Genomic DNA, 14,099 nt, shown 5'->3' on the forward strand with positions numbered 1-14,099 from the left:
GACAATCAGCACTACAGCCTTACCAGTCAGTATCAGCTGACCATGGTGAAATCACTTTTTAAGTAGGCCTTTATACTCTGAAGTGAAGGATATACATGGTTGGTAGACAGGAAGGCAATGTGATCATAGAAACATTTTTCATGAAACATGATTTGAAGCGATACATAATGTGCTTACAAAGTCATGACAACAAAAACATAATGGGGTGATGGGTCCTCATTGCTTTGGTTATTAAGATAGTTGTTAGTCATATTCTTAATAAGAAAGGGCTATGCTATAAAATACTGTAAATATCACTCACAGTAGCTCTCTCGATGTTAGGCAGTAACTGTTAACGATTACATATTACGTCACAGAAGGGACAACTTGCTTTTAGCTATAAATGAAGAAATGCACACGTTTGGCGCAGACCAAATTAAGTACCTATATTTACTATCAGCACTAGATGGACTTAAAGCCACTAGCAATATTTCTTCAATGTACTTTGTGTGTGAATGTATCGTTCTTTGAGGTTTCAGCGCATGGGAGTAAGTATGGTGGTCACCCTATGTTGTTACAAATCTTTGTGATGATATCGTACCGGCAGGTGAGGCGCCAGGTGAATGTTTCTCACCGAATGATAGCTTAAACGACTGCCAGGCGAAAGTGATGTTTCTTAGCACTTGGCTACTGACATTTGGATGTTACTCCCCAGTTTGACCCATATAACTTACAAATGTAAGTAAAATCAACATTTTGTTTGTGGTGAACAGCATGCGGGCAACGACCGTTGGTAGACTCTCCTGGTGGGTCACGTGTTGTTGGAGGGCGCGATGCACCTGTGGGGGCGTGGCCTTGGCATGTTAGTGTCCAGGTGAGATCCTGGCATGTATGCGGCGGGTCCATTCTCAGCAGCCTCTGGGTGCTCACAGCAGCACACTGCTTCCTCACCAATCCGTGAGTCGTTTGCAAAAGTTCTTGAAAGTGCCATCAACATTGATAAATGATTGCCAACTGACAATAAAGGTTTTCAAGCTTCTTACCGTATATGACGAAGGCTTTTACTTTGGAATGAGTACACAATAAGCATAGTAAGATAGTATAGTAAGATAAGATTCAGCTATAGTTGACAATCATAAGGCATATACATTTACATCAATTTACTGCTTATTGAAAATCTGTATTTGTATAATTTATCTCTAACCCTCTGTTTTGCACCTAGTAAGACATCCCATCTTCGTGTGGTGGCAGGACTGAATGCGCTTTCAGCACCGGGGGAACATTCCCAGTACCAATCTGTCCGCCAGCTAAGAAAGCATGAGAAGTTTGACAAATCCAGCTACAACAACGACATCGCACTTCTGCGTCTTAGCTCTCCACTGCACTTCAATGACTTTGTCCAGCCTGTCTGTACAATTGATAATGAGACAGAGGAGTTCAACCTAATCCTCAACCTATGTTTCATCAGTGGTTGGGGCAGCACCTCTCACAATGGTTTGTGTAGGATCTTCACAACTAACATCTTAATAGCCATTCTGAAATATAATCTGTGCTTGATTACAGTTTTTGTGGTGTCTATAGGAATGGCGGCTGACACACTGCAGGAAACTGAGGTGGAGCTCATTGACATAAACACATGCAACCTGATAGACTGGTACAATGGTCTCATTAAGGATAGCATGATCTGTGCTGGTTCTGAGACTGGGGCTGTTGACGCATGTCAGGTGACCAATTCCTAACCAGTTGAAACTTATACATTCTTATATTCTTATGCATATACATGTGTTATCACTAATTCCTTCTCCGACTGTAAGCCTTTTCTCCATAATAATGCCATACTCACTTTGTTATTCACTGACTTTAGGGTGACAGCGGAGGCCCACTCCAGTGCTTCAGTGAGGATCAGGAGAAATTCTACATTGTTGGGGTGACAAGTTTTGGGGATGCCTGTGGATTGGCTAAAAGACCTGGGGTATATGCTCGTGCCAGCAAGTACACAGCCTGGCTCAAGACAACTCAATCAAGATCACTGTCTGCTGCTTGTCAACTGGACAACAGTTTGATTTTAGTCCTGTCCACTGCAGTTTTGATACAGATCTGAACGGAGCAAACCACAGGACCTGGTTAAATGCCCAACATCATTCTCTCTTATCATTAAATCTTGGTTTGTGGCTGACAATTATCAGTCTTTAGGTTGTCAATCCATAACACTGTTTTTATGATGGTCATGGGGTGTAGGCCTAAGTCGCACATTTAGACTGTTTCTACATCTTAGCAGTTGTTGGGTCATCATGAACCAACATTTATAACACTGTTCAACATTGCCCATCAGCTGTTAGGCCATACACTATGTTACTTACCAAAATGTATTATTAATCTAAATCTCCCAAATGATAAAACATCATGGTCTTACATAATAAGTATCTTTATTCATTCATAACAATCCTGTCTGGCTCAGTTGTTAGAGAGCATGGAGTTGGCACCTGTAGGTTGTGGGTTTGATTCCTGCTTGGACCATATACAATTGTTCATACTCTTAGTCGCTTTGGATAAAGGCGTCTGCTAAATGCCATAAATAACAAGCATCTTTATTCATTGTGTGTGTATGGTGATGCTTTATTAGCCTACAGAACACCACATGCACGGTGGTGACCTTATGTAAAGTGTACAAACATTGAAAATGATGTTTTCACTTTCCAACTTTGTCAAACTTATTTTTCTCTAAAAAGTACACTGGCCAAATAAACAATTTGGGCATACAAATTATGAATGATGTTTCTAAATTTGTAAGTTGTAAATATATGCAGTTTGAATTGTATGTTTGAATTACTCGAAACAAGCCAGCTGCTGTCTTCTTTGTCATGCTGAGTGAGTGGTGCTTTACGAGTCTGATAGCACCACTCTGATCCACTGTCTGGGCTAATTCCCTTGGACCAAAACTAGGCCTATATGACACAGTGACAGCAATGACTATACTTATATAGGCCAAATTATTCAGTCACAGCATACCAACACATTTTTTTATTATTTTCGTTTTTGAATTTATCACGGGCGCGCCAAAAAAAGTAGATTGTCGCGCACTAAAACAATGTTGCGTGATGGAATTGAACGTTACTATTTTTTTTTTACGACTCGAATTGTCTCGCGCCAACACCGCTTTGAAAACTAAAATGAGTTTGTCGTTGGATCGAACGCCTGGTAGCAAGAGCGTTAGCTAGGTAGCTAATCAACAAATATGAACATATCTGCAAATACCAGTGCAAATACGAAGTCCTGTAGCAAGTTTTTTAGCTTGATATCCATAGTGGGGGTCAGTGTTGTCTTATATTTGGCCACTTTGGAGGAGGAATTCACAGCTGACCGTGAGTGCTATTATTTCACAGAGCAAACATTCAACGATAACGCCGGATCTGCTCGTTAGCCCAACGGAATTGAACGTCACTGTCAGTTTTGACAAGAGCAGTGCCAGCAGCGACTACTAGCTCTACGTTTATCATTATCTTTCTAACTTGGCACTTACTTTCCTTACTAGACGACTGTGGTAAGCGACCAAAGAGACAACTAGTACTGAAGCCATCCGAAGAATTGAATGACCAATTCATTGGTGGCTCTGACGTTGACCCAAGTGTTTGGCCATGGCAAGTCTCCATCATGCACCGCCTGAACAAATCAACCCCTTATCGTCATCACTGTGTAGGGACCATCATTGACAAGGATTGGATACTGACAGCTGCCGCTTGTGTCTATAAACCGCAGCATCGGTCAGTATGACAGTATTTTTTTTTAGTTGACCACACCATCAATATCATGTACAGTAATTGCCTTTCGAATGGATAACATTTCTTTCTGCATTTTTGTTACAGCGTTTCGAGTAACCTGGTTGTCAAGGCTGGAGCCAAGGATGTTAACAACGATGATGCAAACACACAGCAATTAGAAATAGAAACAATAGTCAGGCACAACGATTATAATCCCATCACACTGCGACACAATGTTGCAATTCTGAAGCTAAACACCTCCTTTGTGTTCAATAACTTTGTGGATCGCATTTGTATTCCCAATAAAATCAATGAGGAACATCCATATGATGTATGCCATATCACAGGGTATGGAGGGCCACCTGGTAAGTCAACAAATGAACTGCATTACATTATTATTTCAAGTTAATGTAGAACTAAGATCATAGGACAAGGAGGACTACCTTATGCTCTAAGGGGCTTTAACCCAGACACACATTAAGTCTAGTCCTAGACTAAATCACATGCACTTTCAATGGGGATTAATCAAGGTCCAAGAAACCAGTCCTAAATTACCTCAATAGTACATTTGACTATGTACTGGAAAGCATGTCGCTCTTATATGAGGTATATTAAAGATATACTCTGTATAGAAAGATATGGAAGTGTTACCAAATTTGTATTGCACAAAGTGCAGATCATAGGGGCACCACCCATAATCTAAGTTACTCAATGAAGGGACTCAGTTTAATCAATTAAGTGCAATTCCACGGTAACAGAATGACTGTTGAGACTACGTTTTTCACTTTCAAAGGTATGGCAAACAAAAACTCTTGATAGCAAAGTTTAACAAACCACAAACCATACAACTCTGCACAAGGACTACTTCCAACAATTCCCACTGAATTGAAATATAATAAATAAATAAAAACATTTATTTTAAGAACTGTGCAGATTAAAGGTTTGGTAACACCCATAAAATCTCCCTGGGTTTTTTATGTAACCACGTTTCTCCAAAACTGTTAAATATCTGCTCCAAATTAAGATTCAAATATGTCTACAGAAAGAGTGGGGTATGAGCTCTCAGCTCATTTGAAAACGTTTGAAAAAATATCTTTTGGTTGTTGAGCTACAGTAAGTGAAGTGGATTTACATCCTGTAACAGATTGACGGTAACAGAATGACTAAATGGGTCCCCCATAGAAATGCATGATTTATGGATTTGTTTTTCTGTATGTAGCCAAAAAATCACTTATTAATTCATAAACTAAATCGATGTCAGTAAAAACACTACATGTATTTTGTTGGTCTACCTATACTTCTTACTTTTGTTAACTTTCATTATCCTCGCTCCTCACGAGGCAGAGAAATTAGAAAATATGTAATATACACTTATGTGGGTTTTTTGGTAACAGAATGACCCGGAGATTGGTTGATTCTTAAACTTACAGAAGCCCAAACTATTTCCTCAAAACAAAATATAAGTGTTTATTAGTTGACCAGGGTCTGTACAGTATCGGAACATTAATGAGGTTTGATGTTTTTCTAAACACCTTTAAAGACCTTTTCTGGTTTTCTTAGACGCTTTTCCATATGTTTGACCAGAATGCACCATGCAAGTCTTTGCTTATCCCTATACTTATGATGGAAGATGGTTGAGAAATGTATTTCTGACCTCATTTCCACAAAATATACTCATAGCTTTTATTTGGAACCAAATTTGATATGCTCTGATGAATTTCGCTCATTTTGATCTTCATGGGTTTACATGGAACTGCCCTTAACTTGGTTAAGTGTTAAGGTAACACTTATGCCTATGTCAGTCTTAAGAGTATTTGATGACTCAATTATATTGTATATATTATATTGGTATATTGTGTGTATGCAAAGTCTTTGTCTCATATTTTAGAAGAGAATGATATCAAACATGTTGTACGTAATAACAAAATCAAGTATTGTGTTATAACATTGTATTTGCACAAGTAAAAGGCAAAAAAACACAGACTTTCAACAATACATTCACAAGTAATATGTTGGCATTTCTAATGTGTGAAAGAAATGATCAAGAGTCAAATAACTTGCACAGATCGTGTCTGTGTGTTTGTGCATGTGTAAAATGTGTCTCTCTGGGAGAGAGTTGAATATCTCCAAGCTTCACTACCTTCAGGAAGCATGGAGTTTTGTGGCTGCATCTCAAGATGTTTAGCAAAGTAATCCTTTTGTTTTAGAGCCTTTTGTCCCATAGTCACTGGGTATATTGATTACATCTGGTGACACTGAATCAGATAAGGCCAAATGGTAGTCTGGCCTGGCTGTTAAATCTTCATCAGTGGGCTGGTTATATGGCAGGACGATGAAGGAATGTTTGAGCCCTCACCTTACCAACAGTATACCAATACTTGGTTTATATATTTGCCCTCTGACAGGTAGCCGCATTTTACAAGAAGCAGAAGTGAGTGCCATGTCAAGACACACATGTAATTTGCCCACTTGGCGTAACTTTAAAGTGGCGCGGGGCATGTTTTGTGTTGGTGGTAGCTCTGATGGGTGTGAGGTAAGCTAAGACTGCATAGAACCTGTCACATTTTTGTAAAACCAGCTTGTCTTTTGTTCAGTCATGCACTAACATAATTACATCATTAACTTACAATCTTGATTGGATCCTGCAGTATATTATATTATGTTGTAAAAATCTATTTTAAAGCCCTTTCAGTGGTATACAGGAGGTACTGAAATAAAGGAATACATCTGTGGTTTTGTTATGAAACCAATTGGTCTGGGCTATTTTACATGAGCAGAAACCACTGTCAAACGCTGTTTGCTTTTGTCTTCTTGTTTTTTTTCAGGAGAATCTCGGGGGCCCTGTGAACTGCTTCCTCCCTGAAGTTGACCAATACTACATCTCTGGGATCCGTGTGTACACAAAGGACTGTGGTGTCCATCAGCGACCCAATATTTATCTGGAAGTGAGTGAGCATTTCTACTGGATTGAGAGACACATTGAGGACAACACACCCCACAGCCTTGCTCCGATTCACCATCTCTCTCTGGCTATTTTTGCTTTATCTGCTTTCTTACTTACTGTAGCTAAGATGGTACATTTACCCTAATATAACACCTACATACATATTATTTTCATGAGAGCAGTAAGAAATTGAGAGGGGATTGATTGAAAATAAATTGTGAAGTTAAAATGTATTTTGTAATTAAGCCTGTTTATGAAAATAAAACATGGGGAAAATGCTAGTCTTGTTTTACCCTAGTCAACAAAATATCTTACATATGGTTTCTTCAACAGCTCAAGCAACACAAGGTTCAGTTTGCCTGGTGCATAGACTAAAAGCATATTGCTAGTAACTATGCAAATAACTTGTGAGCAAATGTGAAGTTGTGATGGGTAGAGGTGGGCTACACTCGATGCGTTTGCTTTTGCTCGCCAGGCACCTCACCGGGTAGGTGTTGTTTTCAGTTACAAACCAATGGAGTGGTTGAAAGGGTGCAAATCCCACCCAACCGGGGCACCAGGGAAGCTAAAACAAATGCGACTACTGTCTCTGGGTGGAGAGAGGTCCAGCACCTCAGTAAATTCACTAGAGAAGGTTGGTTTGCTGCCCCCTGGTGGTATATTCTCTATGGATGTGGCAAGATGTAACTTTACAGAACACAGTCAGAGGAGAGAAATGCTGACAAAAGCCTGTTTTTATTGTTTACATGGAACATTATCCCCATTGACAACATGACAGTGTGTTTGTCTAACAAGACCTGTATGCCTCTTTTCTGAGTTGGTTATTGCACCATAGACTTTTGTTAATCTGAAAACATCTTAGATGTGGCGTTGCTATGCATAGTGTACAGACTGTTGAGGTATATATTTTTGGCCCTTGAGGTTTACAAAGAGAAATATTCTAATTTCATTAAGTCACGCATATTGTGCTTAAAGGGGCAATCTGGGATTTATAAATGCCTCATGAGCTTAGTTCAACTGTCTTGGCCTGTCAGAACATAAGCTTGTTTTACTCCATTATTAACAAAACACTGTATACACTTCAAAACATGGTTACAACTATCACTTTGATCTCATGGACAGTCAGTCCTTGCATCCATAGCTCCGTCTATGAAATTGAGTGTGGTTACATTTCTGCATCTGCATCCCCATCCCGCAGCTGTTTACCAAAAAAGAGACCGCTTTGTTGTTGTTTGAATCCCAGATTGCCACTTTAAATTCTCAAGGTTTATAACATCTGTAATATTATACTTAGCACTATAATTTGCACAGTGTAAAAAAAAAAAAAGACATCAATGGGAATGTAGGTAAGGTCAATTATGATCATACCTTTAAGATAATTAAAACATGCGAAGGTGGAGTGATAGTCACAGGAAGCCAAATACCACAGAATAGTCCAAAAAGTTCAATACATTTATTTATGAATCATTAAATTCAGCTTCACTCAAAAGATGTTTTGTAGAAATTACAGTTTGTCAATCAAGTAGTCTAACTACTTTCAAATCAAATCTTTTGCAACAGAGTTGTGCTGTTATGTGAAAGATAGTTGAAAGTCCATGAGAAAGAGAACATTAGATCTTCGATGAAACCATGAAAAATACACTTAAATCAATTATTTCCAATTTGTATGGAGGGAATAAAAATTGCAGTACAGTGGAGTCGACATAAAATAGGCCAATCAACAAAAAGAGGTTGGCTTTGGGAACTAAAACATTATTCAATTTCTTGATACTTGTTTAGTTTAAAAGAACAATGAAATGTTTTAGTAAAGGCAAACAATGTCACCAATTTAACTATACAAAAACACACAGGTACGCGCACACATACATTCTTAGACACACACGCATACGCACACGCACACACACACACACATGATATGGGAAAGTGCAAATTGTTACCACCTGCTTAAACCATATGATACACTTCCTTTAATTTTGCAATGTGTTACTTTTAAGTCAGTGATTCAGAAATTTGCTGTCAAGTATGAAATATCAGTCAAGGTTTATCAACATAAAGAATAAGTTCATTTTGATGTACACATATACACCAGTTATACAGTATTTGACCTCTAAAACACAACCTACACAGATCAACATATCAACCTTACCCTCCAAAATCCCTTTTCTATCATTTAAACCGGTACAGCATTTAAATGAACGTTTTGACAAAAAAATTATTTAAGTTCCACAGGTTTTATAAGGCAAGAATTTGTCCTCATCTTATACCCACTGCAAACTATTTGGTAATACACAGAGTCCTTGATTTATGAACACGACACACTTCATGATCAAAGGCACAAGGCTGCCTTCTGACGATAACCTACGACTGTAAATGTAGCAAAAGTTACTCAAGTTAAAGATGTCCTTTGTTGCTCAATGGGGCACTACAAAATTAAACAAGGTTAGAAGTTGACACTTATTTCAGCCAAGACATAGCAACTCAGCTTAGAAACCTCAGTCAGTCACAGTATGTCATCCAAGAAGTTAAATCATTTCGTTCAAATAATTATTAAGAGTGTGATTTCTAAATTGTAGTTATTTACAATTAATTATTGTATGGTGTAGTAAAGTAAATGTGTAGAAAACTACACCAAAGCCTCTTTAGAACACCTCTGACTACACCAATTAACTCTATTTAGTGTTTACATACCTACAGCCAAACATTTAGTCTGACCGTGAGCCTGGTACATTTAGTCAGGAATTCATTTTCATTACATGATTTACAAGATTGCCTCATGGAACGATAGCTGCTCATACATCAAGGACTTAGCATATATTGTTCCCAAAAAGAACACTGCTTATCTCTTTGCTGGTATGTTTTTGACACAAACCTTTTAATTTCCATACCAACAAATTCAAGTGTGTGATTTCTGGTAGGTCTGAATGCCAATAACATAACTGTAAATTGCTGTTAAAACCTGGACGCATCAGACAGAAAAGTAAGAGGACCGCAGCTCTGAAGTACTGCTACTGAGGTGCAGGCTTTTACCCGAGTGCGCTGTACTTGCTGGTGGTATTGTAATACTGTTGCTGATTTGCACTTGAAGAGAAATGAAGGTGGTTCAGAGGTCTGCCCTCACCGAGGCAGGAGACAGACCCAGGATGGAAGGACATGGGTTAAAGTGCATGGAGAAGCTTCCAGGGTTTCATCCTGCCTTTATGACGAACAACTCTGTGAACAACCTAGAAGAGAGGGTGCAGTGTACAGGCGAGTCTCTACTCTGGTTTTTATAAAACAAGATCGACGTTAACCATAATGTCTGGTAAAAGTATTGAACAGAGCAGTCCGGGAGACAGTGGGTAAAAGTTAACTCCCCCCTTTTGGCGGTGGGACCCAAATGTTATTCAGAGGGGAGTGAACAATCCTCCTCCATTGACAGCTCTCCTACAGAGGCAGGTGGGGAGTGGTGAAGCAACAGTAAAAAGCTCAGCTCCATGCAGACAAGCTGAAGCTTCATCCCCACTGTATCAGTGTACATGTACAGGTGGCCAGTAGTGGGCTCAGGGCACTGAGGCAGGAACAGCAGGGTGGCTAAGATAAGTCCAAGCCCATCTACCATCTCTACTTCTGCCACTTTGTTTCACTGCCGGATATGTTTGTGTGAGTGAGTGAGTGCGCGTGTGCGTGTGTGTGTGCGTGTGTGTGTGTGTGGCCCCTAACGGGGATGTAGCAGTACGTCCCCACACCCCGGGCCTCTCTCTATCCAAGTTTGACCAGCCGCCGTGTGAATGGCAGGGTGGGCCTCTCACATGTTGTAGGCCACATAGATGGGGTCCAGTTGGTCGGCCAGGAAGGAGTCCCGCAGGTGCATCCTTTGCTTCTCTCCCCGGGAGTTGATGGGGATGACCCCGGGGTCCACGATGACCACCACGCCCACGATGAGGTGGTGCTCCTCCAGGACCACGTTGGTGACCAGAGGCACCAGGTCCAGAGCTTCCTGCTCTGAGCCACTCAGCTCCGCCACCACCACCAGCAGGTTGGTCCAGGTAAACACAGCACTATGGTGAGAGACGGGTTTCATTTTACTTCATTTTATTTGACAAACTAAAAACAACACAAGGACAACACAAAGTCATAAAGACTTGCACTTTTGTGTATGGCCCCATGCATGGATATCAGAGGGAGATTTAGGTGAGAATTTGAGCCGTATCTGCCCAGGTCTAAAGTTAAGAGACTGCAGTCATATAAGGGTCTTTATTCATATACTCTGTGCACAAGTATGTAACCTTAGTGTAGGACAGTAGCACAGTATGTGTGTGCATCTGATATCCAAACAGACTGGTGTGTTAAGTCTTACCTCTCTGCGATGCTGCGGTGAGCGCGGGACACAGAGATCTCAATGTCGATGGGATGGTAGCGCAGCCCCCTCAGCTCCAACGTCTCATCCAGGGAGCCAACCACAAACAGGGCATCATGGCGATCTGAGGGAACAAAGAGAAAAACAAGGGAAGATTGATCATTCTAATCAGTAATCAACACTGACCTGAAAAAACAGACCTCACCAAAATCCACCCCTATTCTCAACCAAGTCAACATCTTTGCAATCAAAGTAAAGCTGGTTTGAAAACTAAATCCACCACCGTACCAACTTATCAACTGAAAGCACCATCTTCACACAGAGATACTGAGGTGTGACTATCCCAAAACAAACTTGACTACAGTATGCCTGACCATCCTGGTCGGCCATTTTGAGAAGTGCTTTGAATGCTCACCTCCACTGGCGTCCAGTAGCTCAGTCCTCTTGACGAAGCCCAGGTATCCAGTCCTGGCCCAGAGGGTGTGGGGCTCCCCGAAACTAAGCCGCGTGTTGAAGTGGTCCGCCTGCAGGCTTTCTTCTCCATAGATGGTGTAGTAGCCACTGGCACTGTGAGGGCTGTTCACCCAGATCTCGACAAATACACAGACAGGAGGGTATGAGATAACAAGCAAAACAACTAATATCATAGAGCGAGGTGGAAGAAAGGAGAATGGGTGTTGAATGGACCGGCATGAGTTCACAAAAGGAGAGGTTAGTGTGGAAAGGAGTTCTCTGTACGACATATCTACGTGTCTCTGTGTGCAATACTCTCCCAGTTGACATATTTCAGCTTGGTCATGCATTCCTCACACCTGCCGCCATGCCTCATAACCACTCTGGTCTCACACTCGCACACTCACCTCGCCAAGATGAGAATCTCCCAGCGGACCTCTGGTCTCAGGGTTGACGATGATCACCCGCACTCCCGGAAGAATCTGGAGAGAGATGGGGATACAGAACTGCGATTCATAGACAGCTTTATAAGGGCACAAATCTACTGTTTCATTGGATCAGTAACTACCGTAGATGACCACACATGAGGCTAGCTAGTTAGTGGTGCAGCTTGTCCCCCATGTAGTCTGATCAGTTGTGACAGATTGTGTTAGAAGCCCCAGGATACTTACAGTGCCTGACTCCATGAGTGGGACACTCTGGGGTGCTCCTCGCTCCACCAGCCTCACCCTGAAAGAGGCCCAGGCAGACAACACCTAGTCAGACTGACGGTCTTTAGTTTATGCCAGATTCAGGTTCTGGCTTCTACTGGCCAATCTCTTACCTGTCATGGCGGAGGGACTTCATATCTACAAAGACGGTAGAAGGGTCTGGTCCAGCAGTGCCCTGGCAGAGACAAATCGACGGAGGTTAAAGTCCTGACTGCGTACCTGCAGTTAACCCCCAATACCTGTCTAGTTCTAACAGTAATCCCAATGACCAGGCAAGTGAAGAAATTATCCAGTGAGTTTGTATTGAATGTAGCATTTCAAGATTGTATGTGTGAGTATGTAGCAGCGAGTGTGTCTGAGACCAAGGCTAACCTGCAGGCAGAGAGCCAGGTTGACCCTGGAGCCGAAGGCAGTGCTGACAGCTCGAGGGGAGAGTCCCAGGTCTTTGAAGAGTTTGGAGAAAGACTGAGTGAGGGCCAGGCGGGGGCGCTCTTCTGCTATCACCACACAGCTCCGCACACAAGACAGGTTCAGCCCCCGCATCTGCAAACACACAGACACACACACATTTAGTAAGTGAGAGTGTGTGTGTGTGTGTGTGTGTGTGTGTAAGAGTACAGTGTTGGAAAGTAACCACCTTGAGTGAGTCTGTCTGTGTGCCTAGGCCCTTGGTACAGAGCTCCATGACAGAGTAGGAGCAGAAGGTGTCTCTGATCTTGTATTGACTCAGCGTGCTCAACCACAGGGCCAGAGAGCTCTCCAACTCCAGAGGAGGAATCAGGATGGACTGGTGACCCGAGTACACACTATAGACACAAACAGAGACGGACATAGAAGTTACAATATGAGCCTAATAGAGTGCCTTGACTTGTGTTTTTCTTTGCCCTTAAAAGGTGCGACCTAAACAACGGAAGCCTTCGTGTGCAAATAAGTTTGTCATGTTTGACATTACAGCCTTGTCTGAGCTTTGCTTGGGGAATGAGGGGATTTGTTTGAAACCTCGGGTTTAGCGAATGCAAGCGTCTCTGCTGGCTGGCTAATTTCCGTGTTCATGTTTCCGGGAACAACATGACTGCATTTAAACTACACAGGTCCTTTGCTAGTTTCAAGGTTATGTAACTAAGACATTTGTTGGATAAAAACGTGAAAATGACTGACAGATTCATTGTGTCAGGTAGAAGTAGTAGGAGACACTAATTCTGAATTGTCTTTGCAATTCCCATTGCAGTGAAAAGATGGTGCAATCCTGCATAGGGTGTCTTTATAACAAGACTACCCTACGTGTGTGTACGTATGTCTTACCTGGAGAGGCACCACAGTACGAAGCCCAAACCACAGTAGGGGTCCAGACAGATGGCTATTTGACGGGAGGAATAGAGCTCACACTGCAACTTGATGGAGCGACACAGAGTGCTGACTGCTGCATGGGACATCTGATACAAACACACAAGAATCAATGTCATCATATCACCCTCTCTGATGTTTGAATCATCTAATAACACTAGACATCATAAATATATCACTATTATATTGCTCAGAAATATTGCTATATATCTCCACTATCTCTTTGATTGTTACTTCTCATAACTGATTAATGTCAAGCCTAAACGTTATGATTTGTCCATCCACAATCAAAAGAGGCCCTTCCTTCATAGAGTATATGTTTGGATTTCTACTATGACCAGAGGCTCTACCTTAACCCCAGTGAGCATGCCTGTGGTGGACACACTGAAGTCCAGGTAGGCCAGCATCTCTGCTGTAGGGGGCTTGTAGATCTGAGGGGGCCGTCTTCTGGGGAGGTCATCTAGAGATATGGGGGGGGGGGGGGTTAAAGAAAAATGTTTCTAGTGTAGAGCCCACCCCATCATATAGTCCCGTCAAAAGATCCATGATGACATGTTTTGTGTCAAAATGCAGTA

The 14,099-nt window shown here is 41.6% G+C and overlaps 2 protein-coding genes across 3 annotated transcripts in view; one reads left to right on the forward strand and one right to left on the reverse strand.

Annotated features, from left to right (window-relative positions):
- Positions 1–521: 521 nt before the first annotated feature.
- On the forward strand, positions 522–2,080 carry LOC310808853 (acrosin; the record flags this gene model as incomplete). Its single annotated transcript, XM_083675953.1, is given in 5 exon segments — positions 522–531; positions 753–936; positions 1,202–1,478; positions 1,563–1,703; positions 1,844–2,080. Coding segments are annotated over 5 exon segments (849 nt in total).
- A 5,338-nt stretch (positions 2,081–7,418) lies between these two features.
- dip2ba (disco-interacting protein 2 homolog Ba) overlaps positions 7,419–14,099 on the reverse strand; it is a 39,287-nt gene continuing 32,606 nt past the window's right edge. For both annotated transcript variants that reach the window (XM_083674606.1, XM_083674605.1), the window contains exons 29-38: positions 13,875–13,984; positions 13,483–13,613; positions 12,818–12,986; positions 12,553–12,723; positions 12,294–12,355; positions 12,142–12,199; positions 11,878–11,952; positions 11,433–11,607; positions 11,018–11,141; positions 7,419–10,718 (exon numbers count right to left, since the gene is read on the reverse strand). In XM_083674606.1, the coding sequence (XP_083530732.1) occupies positions 10,466–10,718; positions 11,018–11,141; positions 11,433–11,607; positions 11,878–11,952; positions 12,142–12,199; positions 12,294–12,355; positions 12,553–12,723; positions 12,818–12,986; positions 13,483–13,613; positions 13,875–13,984 (1,328 nt within the window). In that variant the 3' untranslated portion in view covers positions 7,419–10,465. The remainder of the gene's footprint in view (positions 10,719–11,017; positions 11,142–11,432; positions 11,608–11,877; positions 11,953–12,141; positions 12,200–12,293; positions 12,356–12,552; positions 12,724–12,817; positions 12,987–13,482; positions 13,614–13,874; positions 13,985–14,099) is intronic.

The sequence above is a fragment of the Argentina silus genome (genome assembly GCF_951799395.1).
Source record: "Argentina silus genome assembly, chromosome: 8".
NCBI classification, from domain to species: domain Eukaryota; kingdom Metazoa; phylum Chordata; class Actinopteri; order Argentiniformes; family Argentinidae; genus Argentina; species Argentina silus.